The sequence below is a fragment of the Salmo salar genome, chromosome ssa22 (genome assembly GCF_905237065.1).
Source record: "Salmo salar chromosome ssa22, Ssal_v3.1, whole genome shotgun sequence".
Taxonomy (NCBI): domain Eukaryota; kingdom Metazoa; phylum Chordata; class Actinopteri; order Salmoniformes; family Salmonidae; genus Salmo; species Salmo salar.
Window position 1 is genome coordinate 29211353 of NC_059463.1, and position 20767 is coordinate 29232119.

General features: G+C 44.2%; 1 protein-coding gene and 1 long non-coding RNA gene across 3 annotated transcripts in view; one reads left to right on the forward strand and one right to left on the reverse strand.

Moving 5' to 3' along the window:
* Positions 1 to 20767, reverse strand: part of LOC123729676 (uncharacterized) — a 37180-nt gene that overhangs the window by 13231 nt on the left and 3182 nt on the right. The gene's annotated exons all lie outside the window — the stretch shown is intronic.
* LOC106583220 (receptor tyrosine-protein kinase erbB-3) overlaps positions 1 to 20767 on the forward strand; it is a 45279-nt gene that overhangs the window by 8810 nt on the left and 15702 nt on the right. For both annotated transcript variants that reach the window (XM_014167141.2, XM_014167142.2), the window contains exons 2-11: positions 1040 to 1194; positions 5269 to 5455; positions 5958 to 6083; positions 8605 to 8667; positions 8805 to 8923; positions 9066 to 9207; positions 9431 to 9544; positions 9757 to 9874; positions 18668 to 18741; positions 18885 to 18975. In XM_014167141.2, the coding sequence (XP_014022616.1) occupies positions 1040 to 1194; positions 5269 to 5455; positions 5958 to 6083; positions 8605 to 8667; positions 8805 to 8923; positions 9066 to 9207; positions 9431 to 9544; positions 9757 to 9874; positions 18668 to 18741; positions 18885 to 18975 (1189 nt within the window). The remainder of the gene's footprint in view (positions 1 to 1039; positions 1195 to 5268; positions 5456 to 5957; positions 6084 to 8604; positions 8668 to 8804; positions 8924 to 9065; positions 9208 to 9430; positions 9545 to 9756; positions 9875 to 18667; positions 18742 to 18884; positions 18976 to 20767) is intronic.

Here is a 20767-nt window from a genome sequence, read left to right on the forward strand (position 1 = left end):
ATTCCTCACCGTTCTCATGATCATTGCAACTCCATGAGGTGAGATCTTGCATGGAGCCCCAGGCCGAGGGAAATTGACAGTTCTTTTGTGTTTCTTCCGAATAATTGCACCAACTGTTGTCACCTTCTCACCAAGCTGCTTGGCGATGGTCTTGTAGCCCATTCCAGCCTTGTGTAGGTCTACAATCTTGTCCCTGACCTCCTTGGAGAGCTCTTTGGTCTTGGCCATGGTGGAGAGTTTGGAATCTGATTGATTGCTTCTGTGGACAGGTGTCTTTTATACAGGTAACAAGCTGAGATTAGGAGCACTCCCTTTAAGAGTGTGCTCCTAATCTCAGCTCGTTACCTGTATAAAAGACACCTGGGAGCCAGAAATCTTTCTGATTGAGAGGGGGTGAAATACTTATTTCACTCATTAAAATGCAAATCATTTTAGAACATTTTTGACATGAGTTTTTCTGGATTTTTTGTTGTTGTTGTTCTGTCTCTCACTGTTCAAATAAACCTACCATTAAAATTATAGACTGATCATTTCTTTGTCAGTGGGCAAATGTACAAAATCAGCAGGGGATCAAATACTTTTTTCCCTCACTGTACAATTAAAAAAACACATGTTATTATCCAGAGTTAGCCTCTCTTCCTTCCTCTCTCCTTCTTTCACTTTTTCTCTCTCTCTCTTTGGACATCTGGCTAAGATTTGATTAGCAAAACAGTCTCAGTTCCAATGACGTTGAAAGGGAAAAGGACTGGACTCCTACAGTCCACAATAAACAAGGCCTTGTAGGTCTGCCCCAGAGACAGTCAGTCACTGTATTATATGTAGCACTAGCCTAAAGGGAATGAGAAGGGAGAGTGAATAAGTTATTTATTATTCCTAGCACTAACATGTATTAGTCATAGTCAGAGTTTGAATGTAAGTTGTGACCTGATGTGTTACATCAAAACTACACAAAATGCATCAGTACAACAACAACATAGCCTAGAGTTTTGAATTTAAGTCCTTAAAACTGAAGAACTGTCTTTACCCATCTTTCCCCCAGTGATATGCTCCGGCACCCAAAATGCACTAAGCGTGACAGGAAGTTCACAGACGCAGTACACGCTAATGAAGGAGATGTACAGTGGCTGTGAGATCGTCATGGGTAACCTGGAGATCACCATGATGGAACACTGGAGGGACTTCACCTTTCTACAGGTGAGGGGATGAACAGGTGGATGAATGGCAACAGGTGTGTGTGTGTGTGTGTGTGTGTGTGTGTGTGTGTGTGTGTGTGTGTGTGTGTGTGTGTGTGTGTGTGTGTGTGTGTGTGTGTGTGTGTGTGTGTGTCTTGCATCAGGAGTATGTATCATCTACTCCAGTCCATAGAAGTCTATATATATAGTGCCAACACTAAACACACAATCAGACATGTCAGGCCACACTTCCCTCTGGGGCACAGAGAACAACACAGAGATTTTATCATTGTTTGTCTCTTGTGGATGATGTCACTGTCTCCTGTACACAATGAGTCCTCTTACATTCCCCTGTTGAAACCTTTAGCACTGTGGTAACTGATCACACAGCCATGGTAACTTAACACAAAGCCATGAAAACCAGTTAGTTATCCGTAAACAGAGCCATATACTGTATATGGCTCTGCCTGTAACTAGTTTAACTGTCATGGCACAGGTGTAGGATCTTAATTTTAGCCAGTTTGGTACAGCAGGAAAATTATCCTGCTCCAACAGGAAATGTGAAATATTATGTGGATTATAATTAATGGACATTTTTTTTGTAGGAGTTGATACATTCAAAAGCCTTTTTAAACCTCAAATACACTAGGTTTTACATGTCCTGCATTTCAGGAAAGTTCTCCTGCAACAGGGTGATCAAATTAAGATCCCACATCTGTACTGTAGTTAGCTAATGTTACGGCTGTCATGGAAACAATTGATGAGTGAGAGAATAAGAGGGCTGTTGTGATGTTATAGTCAAAGTTGTTGAATTTTAGAATTAAGATGTCAGGCTACCATGCAGTACATGATCCGCAACATCAGGTATTCCCAAACTGGGGCACGCGTACGCAATGCCGTCGGGGATACGCAAAATAAAAATGTGATTCACATTTTTACAAATATATATAAAGAAATAAAAACAATTCTTCACATTTTCAAACAGTACATTTATATTTTCCAACGGGGCTATACATTTGGGTGAGGTTTTTTTCTCGCCTGAGTAGCCTCGTTTCACTGCCAAAAATAAAACTAAACCATCTAGTGTTCAGCGAAATAACAACACAATGTCAAATACAGGTAGCCTAGTCAAATAATGAACATCCAATCACATTAACCGTTACTCTCTCGCGGGAAACCTTCACTCTTGCGCAGACATTTAGAAACGAAACATGACAATTTAAAAAATAAGCCACATTCGTTTTTTGAGAGAGAATAAAGACTTTCGAGTAGTAAGACATGTATAAAAGCAACAGATACCATTAATAAGAAGGGGCTAGAAGCATCTTATATGGTGAGCTACCGAGTGGCTAGGACAGGCAAGCCCCATACTATTGTGGAGGACTTAATTCTTCTTGTTGCCACAGATATGGCTGGGACAATGCTGGGGGAGAAGGCCAAAAAACTATACAGACAATGCCTTCATCAAACAACACTGTTTCACGACGCATCAGTGACATGGCAGGAGATGTTTTGAAACAATTACTGCTTCGCATACAAGCCAGTGAATTATATGTGTTACAGCTGGATGAGTCAAAAGACGTGGCGGTCCTGGCCCAGCTCCTGGTATATGTCCGTTACGTTTATGGGGGGTCAATTAAGGAATTATACCCTGATGAATACAGCTTGTCTGTCGAAACGTTGGTTATTAGGTTATTAAATTATTGCATCTGAGCTCCTAGAGTGTGCGGCTCTTCTTTAATTTTTAAGTGTTCTACTCTGCTAGCCAGCACCTCGCCTAAATAGGTGTGCTTTTCTTTCACCTCTGGGTAAATTAAGGAAGACATCTTCTTCTGCAAACCACTGGAAACCAGGACAACATGAGAGGATGTTTTTAAGGTACTGGACAGCTTTGTGACATCGAATGGACTTTGGTGGTCAAGATGTGTTGGTATCTATACTGATGGCGCAAAAACCATGACAGGGAGACATAGTGGAGTGGTAACGTGCGTGCAAGCAGTTGCTCCCGGCGCAACTTGGGTACACTGCAGCATCCACCGAGAGGCTCTTGCTGCCAAAGGAATGCATGACAGCTTGAAAGATGTTTTGGACACTACAGTGAAAATGGTTAACTTTGTTAAAGCAAGGCCCCTGAACTCTTGTGTATTTTCTGCATTATGCAATGATATCGGCAGCGACCATGTAACGCTTTTACAACATACAGAAGTGCGCTGGTTATCAAGTGGCAAAGAATTGACATGTTTTTTTTTTAATTGAGAGACGAGCTAAAAGTTTTCTTACTGACCATAATTTTAACTTGTCTGACCGCTTGCATGATGACGAGTTTCTCACACGACTGGCCTATCTGGGTGATGTTTTTTCTCGCCTGAATGATCTGAATCTAGGATTACTGTCAGGGATTTCTTCGTCGGAGGACGATATGGCGAAATCATAATCGGAAAATGAGGACCAATATGCAGCAGAGTTGAGATGGTTCATTTTGAACTTTTAATAAATTCCAAAACGAACATACAAAATAACAAAAACACGAACGCACGATACACTGACAGTCCTGTTAGGTTTACACACACTAAACACGGAACAATCTCCCACAAATACACAGACAAACACACCCAACTAATATAGGACTTCCAATCAAAGGCAACACCACACAGCTGCCTTCAATTGGAAGTCCACCCCAATTAACTCAACATAGAAACAGATCAACCAGACTACACATAGAAATACATCAACATAGACCATAACTCAAAACCCGGAAATAATAAATCAAACGCCCTCCTAACTAACACACCACCCTGAACCACATAAAACAAATACCCTCTGCCACGTCCTGACCAAACTAAAATGACAATTAACCCTTATACTGGCCAGGACGTGACAATTACAGGGACTCTCCTCACCTTAATTCAATGTGCGGGACAAAATTGAGGCTATGATTAAGAAGTTGGAGCTCTTTTCTGTCTGCACTAACAAGGACATCACACAGGTCTTTCCATCACTGTATGATTTTTTTGTGTGCAAATGAACTCAAGTTTACGGACAATGTCAAATGTGATATAGCGAAACACCTGAGTGAGCTGGGTGCACAATTACGCAGGTACTTTCCCGAAACGGACGACACAAACAACTGGATTCGTTATCCCTTTCATGCCCTGTCTCCAGTCCACTTATCGATATCTGAACCCGAGAGCCTCATCGAAATTTCAACAAGCGGTTCTGTGAAAATTGTATTTAATCTGAAGTCACTGCCAGATTTATGGATAGGGCTGCGCTCAGAGTTTCTTGCCTTGGCAAATTGCGCTGTTAAGACACTGATGCCCTTTGCAACCACATACCTATGTGAGAATGGATTCTTGGCCTTCACTAGCATGAAAACTAAATACAGACACAGACTGTGTGTGGAAAATGATTTAAGACTAAGACTCTCTCCAATACAACCCAACATTGCAGAGTTATGTGCATCCTTTCTATCACCCCCTTCTCATTAACCTGTGGTGAGTTAACAAATTTTGATGAACAAATAAGGTTTTATATGTAAGATGGCTAAATAAAGAGCAAAATTATTGATTATTATAAGAATATTATTTGTGCCTTGGTCCTATAAGAGCTCTTTGTCACTTCCTACGAGCCGGGTTGTGACAAAAACTCCCACTCATTCTTATGTTTAATAAATGTATCGTATAGTGTGTGTGTGGCAGGCTTACAATGATGGCAGAAAACAACATATGAGAGTGCGCTGACCCTGGTGCTAGAGGGGGTACGCAGCTGGAGGTTGAATGTTTGAAGGGGTACGGGACTATAAAAGATTTGGGAACCACTGCACTACATAAATGTTCTTTACTCTGCATACGAGAGGGATATTTGCATGCAGGCTTTTTTCCCCAGCCCAGTTCTCACACACCTGACTGAGCAAATCAAGGTCTTGATGTGTAGTTCATTCAATTGAGTCAGGTGACAAATGCCTGCTGACACTGCAGCTCTCCAAGATCAACAATGAGGAATATATCCGTATCCTGTTTCCGTCTACAGTAACACCTTTTTCTTTCCTCTTTCTCTTTTCCTCTTTACTTCTTCCCTGACCTCTCCTCCCCCGTAGTCTATTAGAGAAGTGACGGGCTACATCCTCATAGCCATTAACCAGTTCAGCCGGCTGCCGCTGGACCAGCTCCGTGTCATAAGAGGCACCACTCTGTACGAGGATCGCTTTGCTCTGGCTGTCCTCGTCAACTACCAAAAGGACGGCCAACACGGACTGAAGGAGCTGGGCCTCACACACCTCACAGGTACACACACACACACACACACACACACACACACACACACACACACACACACACACACACACACACACACACACAATTATTTTTTTTATCATTGTGATGAAGATAAGTCTTTAAGTGATATACATCATCATCATGAACAGCAACATGGTTATCATGGTCCACATGCCAACTACCATACGAACTTCAGTAGCAGGATTGGGGTCAATTCCAGTCAATTCAGGAAGTGCAATGAAATTCAAATTTCAATTCCCAACTGTAGCATGAGAGATGAGAGGAGCCACTGTGGAGAGAGAAATACACATTTGTGCCCGTTTTGATTTGGTTAGTCACCAACGTGTTCTGTTAAACTAATTGTGCGTCTTCCTGTGTGTGTGTGTGTGTGTGTGTGTGTGTGTGTGTGTGTGTGTGTGTGTGTGTGTGTGTGTGTGTGTGTGTGTGTGTGTGTGTGTGTGTGTGTGTGTGTGTGTGTGTGTGTGTGTGTGTGTGTGTGTGTGTTCCACAGAGATACTGGAGGGAGGGGTGCAGATCATTCAGAATAAGTTCCTGAGCTACACCCCTCAGGTAAACTGGCTGGACATAGTGAAGGATGGAGACTCTGAAGTCATCATCAACGAGAACGGGCCTGAACGTGAGTATAGCAGGAGGTAGATGGTAGCACTCACAGAAATTATACAGTGCCTTGCGAAAGTATTCGGCCCCCTTGAACCTTTCGACCTTTTGCCACATTTCAGGCTTCAAACATAAAGATATAAAACTGTAATTTTTTGTGAAGAATCAACAACAAGTGGGACACAATTATGAAGTGGAACGAAATTTATTGCATATTTCAAACTTTTTTAACAAATAAAAAACTGAAAAATTGGCCGTGCAAAATTATTCAGCCCCTTTACTTTCAGTGCAGCAAACTCTCTCCAGAAGTTCAGTGAGGATCTCTGAATGATCCAATGTTGACCTAAATGACTAATGATGATAAATAGAATCCACCTGTGTGTAATCAAGTCTCCATAAAAATGCACCTGCTCTGTGATATTCTCAGATGTCCGTTTAAAGCGCAGAGAGCATCATGAAGAACAAGGAACACACCAGGCAGGTCCGAGATACTGTTGTGGAGAAGTTTAAAGCCGGATTTGGATACAAAAATATTTCCCAAGCTTTAAACATCCCAAGGAGCACTGTGCAAGCGATAATATTGAAATGGAAGGAGTATCAGACCACTGCAAATCTACGAAGACCCGGCCGTCCCTCTAAACTTTCAGCTCATACAAGGAGAAGACTGATCAGAGATGCAGCCAAGAGGCCCATGATCACTCTGGATGAACTGCAGAGATCTACAGCTGAGGTGGGAGACTCTGTCCATAGGACAACAATCAGTCGTATACTGCACAAATTTGGCCTTTATGGAAGAGTGGCAAGAAGAAAGCCATTTCTTAAAGATATCCATAAAAAGTGTCGTTTAAAGTTTGCCACTAGCCACCTGGGAGACACACCAAACATGTGGAAGAAGGTGCTCTGGTCAGATGAAACCAAAATCGAACTTTTTGGCAACAATGCAAAACGTTATGTTTGGCGTAAAAGCAACACAGCTCATCACCCTGAACACACCATCCCCACTGTCAAACATGGTGGTGGCAGCATCATGGTTTGGGCCTGCTTTTCTTCAGCAGGGGCAGGGAAGATGGTTAAAATTGATGGGAAGATGGATGGAGCCAAATACAGGACCATTCTGGAAGAAAACCTGATGGAGTCTGCAAAAGACCTGAGACTGGGACGGAGATTTGTCTTCCAACAAGACAATGATCCAAAACATAAAGCAAAATCTACAATGGAATGGTTCACAAATAAACATATCCAGGTGTTAGAATGGCCAAGTCTAAGTCCAGACCTGAATCCAATTGAGAATCTGTGGAAAGAACTGAAAACTGCTGTTCACAAACGCTCTCCATCCAACCTCACTGAGCTCGAGCTGTTTTGCAAGGAGGAATGGGCAAAGATTTCAGTCTCTCGATGTGCAAAACTGATAGACATACCCCAAGCGACTTACAGCTGTAATCGCAGCAAAAGGTGGCGCTACAAAGTATTAACTTAAGGGGGCTGAATAATTTTGCACGCCCAATTTTTCAGTTTTGTATTTGTTAAAAAAGTTTGAAATATCCAATAAATTTCGTTCCACTTCATGATTGTGGCCCACTTGTTGTTGATTCTTCACAAAAAATTACAGTTTTATATCTTTATGTTTGAAGCCTGAAATGTGGCAAAAGGTCGAAAAGTTCAAGGGGGCCGAATACTTTCACAAGGCACTGTATGTATTCAGATTAGTGCTAGGACTGCTATTATATACACTACCGTTCAAAAGTTTGGGGTCACTTAGAAATGTCATTGTTTTTGAAAGAAAAGCACCTTTTTTGTTCATTAAAATAACATGAAATTGATCAGAAATACAGTGTAGACATTCTTAATGTTGTAAATGACTATTGTAGCTGGAAACGGCAGATTTTTTTATGGAATATCTACGTAGGCGTGCAGAGGCCCATTATCAGCAACCATCACTCCTGTGTTCCAATAGCACGTCGTGTTAGCTAATCCAAGTTTATCCTTTTAAAAGGCTAATTGATCGTTAGAAAACCCTTTTGCAATTATGTTAGCACAGCTGAAAACTGTTGTTCTGATTAAAGAAGCAATAAAACTGGCCTTCTTCAGACTAGTTGAGTATCTGTAGCATCAGCATTTGTGGGTTCGATTACAGGCTCAAAATGTCCAGAAACAATTAACTTTCTTCTGAAACTCATCAGTCTATTCTTGTTCTGAGAAATGAAGGCTATTCCATGCGAGAAATTGCCAAGAACTGAAGATCTGGTACAACGCTGTGTACTACTCCCTTCACAGAACAGCGCAAACTGACTCTAACCAGAATAGAAAGAGGAGTGGGAGGCCCCGGTGCACAACTGAGCAAGAGGACAAGTACATTAGACTGTCTAGTTTGAGAAACAGACGCCTCACAAGTCCTCAACTGGCAGCTTCATTAAATTGTACCCGTAAAACACCAGTCTCAATGTCAACAGTGAAGAGGTGACTCCGGGAGGCTGGCCTTCTTCTATGGTTTTGTGTGATGTAGCTTTTATGTTTTCTAACATTTCTGACATGTTTTTCAGAGCCATGTGATGAGGCATGCGGAGGTCCATGTTGGGGGCCCAGGAATGACACCTGCCAGAGCTGTGAGTCACTTTTGACCCCTGGCTCTCATTTTCTGACAACACTAGATAGCTTCGCTCTGATGTAATGTCCTACAACCCAGCTCAGTCAGTTTGCTTGGCTCAAAGTACTCTCTATCTCTCTTTCTCTGCCCCCCCAGTGACGAAGACAGTGTGTGCCCCTCAGTGTAATGGCCGCTGCTTTGGGAGGAGTCCTAGTGAGTGCTGTCATATGGAGTGTGCAGGAGGTTGCACCGGACCACTGGACACCGACTGCTTTGTGAGTTTGCTATACACACAAACACACCGCAAAGAAGTCTTAAAAGTAGTTCTGATAGTCATTGCATAGAAATGAATGGGTTAAAACTATACTACTAAGCAATGCATACAGTATCATATAACTGTGTATTTTCTCTATCCAGGCCTGCCGTAACTTCAACAACTCAGGCTCCTGTGTGCCCCAGTGTCCCCAGACCCTCATCTACAACAAGCACACCTTCAAACTGGAGCCCAACCCCAGCGCCAAGTACCAGTACAGTTCCATCTGTGTGGCCCAGTGCCCCAGTGAGTCCACACACAGCATGCTCTACCCACTTCCCCTCATTGGTCAACTCCTGGCCATAACCATGACCATCATGTCTCACTCATTGTCCTCATTCAATCTATAAATGTTCTAGCATGGTCCAATCTTCCTGTGGATTTCCCTGTGGATTTTAATGATTTGGTTTTCTCCCTTTACCTGTCCCTCTGCCCCACTCTTTCTCTCTCACATTACATTCCTCCTCAGCTCATTTTGTGGTGGACGGGAGCTCGTGTGTGAGCAGCTGCCCTTCTTATAAGACGGAGATGGAGAAGAAAGGAGTGAAGAGGTGTGAGCCTTGTGGAGGCCTCTGTCCCAAAGGTACCCGGCTGTCCGGTGCCCATATATACACCCTTCAACTATCATTGCTTTATAGAGAGTCTTCTACTCCAGCAACATGCCCTTATGACTCATGTTCTGAAACTTTGGCTTTATTAATTATTTCCTCTCCTCTCCTCTCCTCTCCTCTCCTCTCCTCTCCTCTCCTCTCCTCTCCTCTCCTCTCCTCTCCTCTCCTCTCCTCTCATCTCTAGCTTGTCAAGGAACAGGCACAGCCTCCAGACAGACAGTGGACTCTCAGAACATTGACAGTTTCATCAACTGCACCAAGATCCAGGGTAGCCTGCACTTCCTAGTCACCGGGATTAAAGGGTGAGTGACAGCAGCAATATTCTATCAAAATTGCATGGCTTGGGGTAGTCTAGCTGCCTCTGGAGCACATGTACGATGTATTGCTACCAGCATAGGTTCCAATCTGGCCCAATGTTTTCACAGCACTCTTTCTCCTACCTTTCAGCTCTAGCTCTTTCTATCCAATAAACATACAAAATACTGAAATATATACAGTACCAGTAAAAGGTTAAGTACCAGTAAATCTACTCATTCAAGGGTTTTTCTTAATTTTTTTACTATTTTCTACATTGTAGAATAATAGTGAAGACATCAAAACTATGAAATAACACATATGGCATCATGTAGTAACCAAAAAAGTGTTAAACAAATCATAATATATGTTCGATTTTAGATTCTTCAAAGTAGCCACCCTTTGCCTTGATGACAGCTTTGCACACTCTTGGCATTCTCTCAACCAACTTCATGAGGTAGTCACCTGGAATGCATTTCAGTTAACAGGTGTGCCTTGTTAAAAGTTAATTTGTGGAATTTCTTTGCTTCTTCATGCGTTTGAGGCAATCAAATCAAAATCAAATCAAATTCTCACATGCACCGAATACAACAGGTGTGGACCGCACAGTGAAATGCTTACTTACAAGCCCTTAACCAGCAATGCAGTTTTAAGAAAATTCCCGAAGAATAACAAATAATTAAAGAGCAGCACTAAATTACAATAGTGGTGCTATATACAGGGGGTACAGGTTCAGAGTCAATGTGCAGGGACACCGGTGTCGAGGTAACTGAGGTAATCTGTATGTAGCTAAAGTTATTAAAGTGACTATGTATAGATAATAACCGAAAGTAGCAGCAGCGTAGAAGAGGGTGGGGGCAATGCAAATAGCCTGGGTAGCCATTTGATTAATGTTCAGGAGTCTTATGGCTTGGGGGTAGAAGCTGTTTAGAAGCTTCTTGGACCTAGACTTGGTGCTCCGGTACTGCTTACCGTGCGGTAGCAAAGAGAAAAGTCTATGACTAGGGTGGCTGGAGTCTTTGACAATTTTTAGGGCCTTCCCCTTACACCGCCTGGTATAGAGATCCTGGATGGCAGGAAGCTTGGCCCCTGTGATGTACTGGGCCATACGCACTACCCTCTGTAGTGCCTTGTGGTTGGAGGCCGAGCAGTTGCCATACCAGGCAGTGATACATTCCATCAGAATGCTCCCGATGGTGCAGCTGTAAAACCTTTTGAGGATCTGAGGACCCATGCCAAATAATTTCAGTCTCCTGAAGGGGAATAGGTTTTGTCATGCCCTCTTCACGACTGTCTTGGTGTGCTTGGACCATGTTCGTTTGTTGGTGATGTGGACGTCAAGGAACTTGAAGCTCTCAACCTGCTCCACTACAGCCCCGTCGACGATAATGGGGATGTGTTCGGTCCTCCTTTTCCTGTAGTACACAATCATCTCTCTTGTCTTGATCATATTTAGGGAGAGGTTGTTGTCCTTGCACCATACGGTCAGGCCTCTGACCTCCTCCCTATAGGCTGTCTCATCATTGTCGGTGATCAGGCCTATCACTGTTGTGTCATCTGCAAACTTAATGATCGTGTTGGAGTTGTGCCTGGCCGTGCAGTCATGAGTGAATATTGAGTACAGGAGGGGACTGAGCACATACCCCTGAGGGGCCCACATGTTGAGAATCAGCGTGGCGGATGTGTTGTTACCTACCCTTACCACCGTCGGTAGTCATTTAGGCAGGTTACCTTCGTTTTCTTGGGCACAGGGACTATGGTGGTCTACTTGAAACATGTTGGTATTACAGACTCAGACAGGGAGAGGATGAAAATGTCAGTGAAGACACTTGCCAGTTGGTCAGCGCATGCTCAGGGTACGCGTCCTGGTAATCCGTCTGGCCCTGCGGTCTTGTGAATGTTGACCTGTTTAACCTGTTATGGTTGGGGGCAGTATTTTCACGGCCGGATAAAAAACGTACCCGATTTAATCTGATTATTACTCCTGCCCAGAAACTAGAATATGCATATAATTATTAGCTTTGGATAGAAAACACTCCAAAGTTTCTAAAACTGTTTGAATGGTGTCTGTGAGTATAACAGAACTCATTTGGCAGGCCAAAACCTGAGAGGATTCCATGCAGGAAGTGCCCTGTCTGACAATTTCTTGCCCTTCTTGATTATCTCTATCCATTACAGGGGATCTCTGCTGTTACGTGACACTTCCTACGGCTCCCATGGGCTCTCAGAAGGCGGCAAAAAGCTGAATCGTGGCTTTGCAGGCTCTGGCTGAAAAAAAGTAGCGCGTTTGGATAGTGGCTGGTTACAGTACTGTGAGACTCAGGCTCGTGCCCGAGTCGACCCCATGCTTTATTTTCTTTCGTCTGTTTACCTAAACGCAGATTCCCGGTCGGAATATTATCGCTTTTTTACGAGAAAAATGGCATAAAAATTGATTTTAAACAGCGGTTGACATGCTTCGAAGTACGGTAATGGAATATTTAGAAATTTTTGTCACGAAATGCGCCATGCTCGTGACCCTTATTTACACTTCGGATAGTGTCTCGAACGCACGAACAAACCGCCGTTATTTGGATATAACAATGGATTATTTTGAACCAAACCAACATTTGTTATTGAAGTAGCAGTCCTGGGAGTGCATTCTGACGAAGAACACCAAAGGTAATCAAACTTTTGTAATAGTAAATCGGAGTTTGGTCAGGGCTAAACTTGGTGGGTGTCTAAATAGCTAGCCGTGATGGCTGGGCTATCTACTCAGAATATTGTAAAATGTGCATTCACCGAAAAGCTATTTTAAAATCGGACACCTCGATTGCACAACGGAGTTCTGTATCTATAATTCTTAAAATAATTGTTATGTTTTTTGTGAACGTTTATCGTGAGTAATTTAGTAAATTCACCGGAGGTTTGCGGGGGGTATGCTAGTTCTGAACGTCACATGCTAATGTAAAAAGCTGGTTTTTGATATAAATATGAACTTGATTGAACAAAACATGCATGTATTGTATAACATAATGTCCTAGGTGTGTCATCTGATGAAGATCATCAAAGGTTAGTGCTGCATTTAGCTGTGGTTTTGTTTTTTGTGACATTATATGCTAGCTTGAAAAATGGGTGTCTGATTATTTCTGGCTGGGTACTCTGCTGACATAATCTAATGTTTTGCTTTCGCTGTAAAGCCTTTTTGAAATCGGACAGTGTGGTTAGATAAAGGAGAGTCTTGTCTTTAAAATGCTGGAAAATAGTCATATGTTTGAAAAATTGACGTTTTTGTATTTTTGAGGAATTTGTAATTCGCGCCACACCTATCGTTGGATATTGGAGCAGGTGTTCCGCTAGCGGAACGTCTAGATGTAAGAGGTTAATGTTGCATCTAGACGTTCCGCTAGCGGAACGCCTCGCCAATATCCAATGGAAGAACGTGGCGCGAAATACAAAACCCTCAAATGCAATAATTTCAATTTTTCAAACATACGACTATTTTACACCATTTTAAAGACAAGACTCTCGTTAATCTAATCACATTGTCCAATTTCAAAAAGGCTTTACAGCGAAAGCAAAACATTAGATTATGTTAGGAGAGGCGTTCAGGTCACTATCCAAAGGGTAACGCGCGAGCGCATATCGAGACAAAACATTTCAAAATGTTCCTTTACCGTACTTAGAAGCATGTCAAACGCCGTTTAAAATCAATTTTTATGGTATTTTGTCTCGTAAAATAGCGATAATATTCCAACCGGACAATAGTGTATTCATTCAAAGAGGAAAAGAAAAAACAGCATGGTCGCGGGACCGCGCATATCCAATCTCTTAGTCACCAGGCAGACCACTGACAAACTGTGCTACTATACTCTGCCCAGAGACAGGAGACGCCTCAATCCGCTTTCTGAAGGTTTTAGAGAGCCAATGGAAGCCTTAGAAAGTGCGACGTAACCCCACATATACTGTAGTTTCGAAAGGGACTAGAAAGAAGAACTACAAATTCGCAGACAGGCCACTTCCTGCTTGGAATCTTCAGGTTTTTGCCTGCCATATGAGTTCTGTTATACTCACAGACACCATTCAAACAGTTTTAGAAACTTCAGAGTGTTTTCTATCCAAATCTACTAATAATATGAAAATATTTTACTCTGGGTCCGAGAAGTAGGCCGTTTAATTTGGGTACGTTTTTCATTCGGCCGTGAAAATACTGCCCCCTATAGCGAAGAGGTTAAAGGTCTTACTCACATCGGCTGCGGAGAGCGTGATCACACAGTCGTCCGGAACAACTGATGCTCTCATTCATGTTATTCAGCTCATCAGGTAGACTCGTATCACTGGGGGGCTCTTGGCTGTGCTTCCCTTTCAAATTTCAAATTTTTAGTCTGTAATAGTTTGCAAGCCCTGCCACGTCCGAAAAGCGTTGGAGCTGGTGTAGTACGATTCAATCTTAGTCCTGTATTGATGCTTTGCCTGTTTGATGGTTCGTCAGAGGGCATAACGGGATTTCTTATAAGCTTCCGGGTTAGAGTCCCGCTCCTTGAAAGCTCTACCCTTTAGCTCAGTGCGAATGTTGCCTATAAGCCATGGCTTCTGATTCGGGTATGTACTTACAGTCACTGTGGGGACGACGTCATCGATGCACTTACTGAAGCCAATGACTGATGTGGTGTACTCCGCAAAACAGTCCTGTAGTTTAGCATCTGCTTCATTTGACCAGTTTTTTTAAAGACCGAATCCCTGGTGCTTCCTGCTTTCATTTTAGCTTGAAAGCAGGAATCAGGAGGATAGAATTATGGTCAGATTTGCCGAATAGAGGGCGAGGGAGAGCTTTGCACTCTGTGTGTGGAGTAAAGGTGGTCTAGAGTTGTTTTCCCTCTGGTTGCACATTTAACATGCTGATAGAAGTTAGGTAAAACTGATTTAAGTTTCACTGCATTAAAGTCCCCGGCCACTAGGAGCGCCACCTCTGGATGAGCGTTTTCCTGTTTGCTTATGGCGGTATACTACAACGTTTCAGGTAAGTACACAAATTCAGACTGTGTTGAAGTAAAAATGTTTATTACAGCAACAGGGGCAGGCAAACAACAGGTCAAGGCAGGCAGGGGTCAATAATCCAGAGTGGTGGGGCAAAGGTACAGAACGGCAGGCAGGCTCAGGGTCGGGTCAGGCAGAGGTCGGTAATCCAGAGTAGGGGCAAAGGTACAGGACGGCAAGCAGGGTTAGGGGCAGGCAGAGTGGTCAAGCAGCCGGACAGGCAAGGGTCAAAACCAGGAGGGCAAGAAAAAGAGACTGGGGAAAAGCAGGAGCTGAGAAAAATGCTGGTTGACTTGACAAACAAGAAGAACTGGCAACAGACAAACAGAACACAGGTATAAAAGGTACAGGGGATAATGAGGAAGATGGGCAAGACCTGTAGGGGTGGAGACAATTACAAGGACAGGTGAAACAGATCAGGGCGTGACAGTACACCCCCCCAGGGACGGCACCTGACATCCTATCTGGGCGCATACCTGGTTGAGTGGGGTACTGGTGTTGGAATTCAGAGAAAAGGCCTGGGACCAGGATGTCCCTAGCGGAGACCCAGCACCTTTCCTCCGTGCCATAACCCTCCCAGTCAACCAGGTACTGGAAACCCCTGCCCCAAGGTCGAACCTTCAGGAGACATCTCACCCTATACACCGGTTGGCTGTTGATGAGAGAGGGGAGAGGGGTGGGCCTGGAAACAGGAGACAAAAGGCTGTGAGACATGGGTTTACATCTAGACACATGAAAATTAGGAAGTATACGGAGGGTACGGGGCAACAGAGGACGAATAGCAAAGGGTCTAATGATCTTGGAGCAGGGGGAAAAAATGTCTCTGCTTCCTGGGGTGTAGCCGCGGGGCTATAGCGGTGTGCCAGCGCATCCGACTTAACATCCTTGGGTACCGGTCGGTGTTGCGGAAGCGAAGTGGCCTTACTGAATCCTCCCGGAAGTCCTGGCACACTGCGGGAATGGCGGAGAGGTCCGGAGCAGAACGGGCACCAGCTCACAATGGCACCAGTAGACCAGTCAATCAAGGGATTGTGCCACTGGAGCCAAGAGAATCCCAATACCAAAGGAACCTGCGGAGAATCAATTAGCAGGAATTGGATCGTCTCGCTGTGGTTCCCGACACTCGTAGGTTGATGGAGGTGGTATGGTGGGTGACCCAGCCTATAGAACGCCTGTCTAGTGCTCTAACATTCATGGGAAAGGAGAGGGGTTGAGTGGGGATGCCCAGCTCGGACACCAGGGACTCATATCGGCCCCCGAGTTGATGAGTATCTGGAGAGACTTGGACTGGTCGCCCCACAGCAGGGTGGCATGGAGAGGGGGGAAAGTAGGGGGAGAAGCTAAATTGTCCTTAGGACCCACCAGAGTACTCATCCCTACCAATGAGCTAGATCTTTTGAAGGGACATGTAAACACATAATGATCGGCAGTACCGCAATACAGACAACTCTGGGTGTTAAGTCTGCATACGCGTTCGGCTGGAGACAGCCTAGCCCTGCCGAGCTGCTTTGGCTTGGGAAGAGGTAAACTAGCAGTCTTCGGAGACTCTTGGAGGAACTCGGGTAAGCACGGATCCTTTCATGGACGTAGACGCTGGAGACTTCCGGAGTCCATCAGATGCAAGGTGGGATCCTTGAGTGAGAGATTGGGACCGCAATCAGTCCTTTTCTCCCTCCTACATTCCCGTAGCCGTCCATCAAGCTGGATGGTCAAAGCGATGAGTGAGTCGAGATCCGTCAGTAGTTCCCGGGCTGCAAGTTCGTCCTTTACTTCCTCCGATACACCGTGCAGGAAAGTGTCCAACAACGCTTCCGGGTTCCAGGCACCCTCCGCTGCTAGCGTGTGGAAATCCACCGCATAGTCTGCCACACTGAGGGAGTCCTGCCAAAGCTGGAGTAACCTCCGGGCAGCTTCTCTCCCGGACGCCGGCACGTCAAACTTTTGTCACCTCCGACCACGAATACCTCCAGACTGAGGCAGATGGCGGATTGTTGCACCCACACCACCGTGGCCCAGGCGAGTGCCCTCCCGGACACCAGCGTAATGATGTACGCTATCTTCGAACGGTCCAAGGGGAATGAAGAAGGCTGCAGCTCGAAAACGAGGGAGCACTGGCACAGAAAGGCCCAGCAGGTTCTGGAATCTCCATCGTAGCACTCCGGTGGAGGTAAGTGGGGTTCCTGGGAAACCGGGGTGACGTCGATGCTACCAGCCGGGTTACTTAAGGGCTGGGAGGTTACCGTTGTGGTAGGCTGCCAGTAGGCATCCCATGGAATTGCTCCCGCAATGCGTCCAAAGCTAGGTCGTGACATTCGGCCACGGCCTGGAACCTTTCCATCAGACCGCAAAGCAACTCCTTGTGCCTACCAATGGTGGCTCCTTGGGAGGAGATGGCATTGTGGAGCTTGTCCAAGTCTGCTGGGTCAGTCATGGCCAGTTCGTACTATAACGTTTCAGGTAAGATCCAAATGCAGACTGTGTTGAAGTAACAATGTTTATTACAGCAACAGGGGCAGGCAAACGACAGGTCAAGGCAGGCAGGGTTCGATAATCCAGAGTGGTGGGGCAAAGGTACAAGACGGCAGGCAGGCTCAGGGTCAGGTCAGGAAGAGGTTGGTAATCCAGAGTAGGGGCAAAGGTACAGGATGGCAGGCAGGCTCAGGGTCAGGGGCAGGCAGAGTGGTCAGGCAGGCGGGCTCAGAGTCCAGACAGGCAAGGGTAAAAACCAGGAGGGCGAGAAAAAGAGAGACTGGGGAAAAGCAAGAGCTGAGAAAACGCTGGTTGACTTGACAAACAAGAAGAACTGGCAACAGACCAACAGAGAACACAGGTATAAATGCACAGAGGATAATGGGGAAGATGAGCGACACCTGGAGGGGGGTGGAGACAATCACAAGGACAGATGAAACAGATCAGGGTGTGACATATACAGCTCATTGAGTGCGGTTTTAGTGCCAGCATCAGTCTGTGGTGGTATGTATACGTATATATGTAAAAAAGCGATAATATTCCGACCAAGAAGGCGTGTTTAGGTTCAAAGAGAGAGAAAATAAAAACATGGGGTCGACTCGTGCACACGCCTCCATCCCATTGTCCTCTGATAGAGCACTTACCAAAAGCGCTAATGTTTTTCAGCCAGTGGCTGGAATTACATCATTCAGCTTTTTCCCAACTTCTGAGAGCCTATGGGAGCCGTAGGAAGTGTCACGTTACAGCAAAGATCCTCAGTTTTCATTAAAGAGAGCCAAGAAGAACAAGAACTTGTCAGACAGGTCACTTCCTGTAAGGAATCTTCTCAGGGTTTTGCCTGCCATATGAGTTCTGTTATACTCACAGACACCATTCAAACAGTTTTAGAAACTTTAGGGTGTTTTCTATCCAAAGCCAATAATTATATGCATATTCTCGTTTCTGGGTAGTAGTAATAACCAGATTAAATTGGGTACGTTTTTTATCCGGCCGTGCAAATACTGCCCCCTACCCCCAACAGGTTAAGACAAAGGGTGGCTACTTTGAAAAATCTCAAATATAAATTATATTTTCATTTGTTTAACACTTTTTTGGTTACTACATGATTCCATATATGTTATTTCATAGTTTTGATGTCTTCAGTATTATTCTACAATGTAGAAAATAGTAAAAATAAAGAAAAACCTTGGAATGAGTTGGTGTGTCCAAACTTTTGACTGGAACTGTTTACATATTCAAAATGGCACAGTAATGTCAACTTGTGTTCACTTTTCAATGGACCTCACTAGTTCTGTTGGATGATCTTCTATACACAGTGATCCCTACAACAACATCACAGCTTTGGACCCAGAGAAACTGAAGATCTTCAGAACTGTGAGAGAGATCACAGGTGTGTGTGTGTGTATATATATATGTGTGTGTGTGTGTTGAAGTTTCAAATGCATGTGTCTGTTTAGTGGCAGCAGTGTGAGTGATATGATATATTCGTGTTTGGAAGGTGTTCTGTGTTTTAACACTTTCTGCGGTTGCTAGACGTTCTGAGTATCCAGTCGTGGCCTGAAACTCTGACTGACCTGTCGGTGTTCTCTAACTTGGCAACCATACAAGGAAGAACCCTCTACAGGTGACCATCTATCTCTGTCTTTCTCACTCTCTGACATTAGACTTGTCTTTGTCTCTCTGCACTTAAGAAATATCTCTTTCACTTTCTACAGTATGTGTCCACTGAACCCATTTCCATCTCCATCTGTGCTTAACTGCATTGTAGACATGCATGCATAGACTGACCTGTTGTGTCTTGTGTGTCATGTCACCATTTTATCTCTCATCCCCTTTCACCCCATTTCTGCTCCTCTCTCTCTCTCTCTCTCTCTCTCTCTCTCGTTCCATCAGCGGAGGGCACTCTAAAAAGTCCAGTAGTGTGTGTGACAGTTGTTTTACTAATCTACCTGACTACTAATCTTCCTGATACTGTGTGAACTGATAAAACAACATCATACTCAGACAATGCTAAACAAAACAAAAATCCTCTGAATTGGTTACGAGTTGTCTTGAACTGTATGAGAAGTGTCTCAGCTGGTGATTTTAGTGTAGGTTGAGGTATAATCCTCATGATTGTATTCTGAACTTGATCATACCTTATGACCACCAGTGGATGAGGGAGGACGATTTTCTTTTCATGAGCATGGCCTTATTTGTATTACAGCATATTGGATGACTCTCATTCATATTCCATTCACCCAGTTCAATGTAACAGCGATAGGAGTAGGCTACTACATGATCCTCTAATTTTCCATATACCCATCATGAGGTTGCTACATCCTAGCCTATGAATGAAAGTTTACAACGTAGGTGCACACAGGTCGAGAGACAAATTTGAGGTGACAGACAGTGACATTCAATACCGCCTTACACACTCTTGCCTGCATCTAGCTGATATAGGCTGTGATCATTAGTCCAACAGCTGCAAACGAGAGTTTCTATTGGACAAATTCAGGTATGTTTATCCCCGTTTTGTTCCGTTTGCTTCCGTTTAAGAAACGTTTTTCAACAGAATGATTACACCCCTGATCACGCGTAACAGAGTTCACTCTCATAACAGCCACATTGTATTCCTGCTCTTCCCTTTGCTTGTGGGCTTCAATGCACAACAAATCATCTGTATGCGACCAGGCGAAAAAACCTTTCCAAGCCAAACCTCTACAAACAGCTCACATCGTTGTCACCATAAGCTAAAGTAACGTCATAGTCAGCATAGCTAAAATAACTAACGTGTTAGTAAACCCGCTAAAATCATACAGTAAAGTTAGTGTACAGTCAGTAAGCAGTTACACCGGCAGGCCCTGGTGGCAATAAATTAGTAAAACCAAAAGCTTAACTTGACTTGGAAGAGCTCCAATGTTGTGTTGGAAAGTCATAGCCAGCTAGCTAACATAGCATCCCTCTGTTTGAGCAGGGTGTTTCAGTAGGCTAAACTAGCTAGCTGCATTTGCTAGCTAAGTAAGTGAAACTGAAAGTGAAAAAAATGACTCTCTCTCTCTCGATTTCTCTCTTGCTTCTCCTTCATTTTGGAAGAAAGTAATTTGTTCAAAACTGTTCAACTATTGTCTTTCTGTCTCTACTCACCACATTTTATACACTGCAGTGCTAGCTAGCTGTAGTTTATGCTTTCAGTACTAGATTAATTCTCTGATCCTTTGATTGGGTAGACAACATGTCGGTTCATGCTGCAAGAGCTCTGATAGGTTTGAGGACGTCCTCCGGAAGTTGTCATAATTACTGTGTAAGTCTATGGAAGGGGGAGAGAACCATGAGCCTCCTAGGTTTTGTATTGAAGTCAATGTACCCAGAGGAGGACGGAAGCTAGCTGTCCTACGGCAACACCATGGTGCTACCCTACAGAGTGCTGTTGAGGC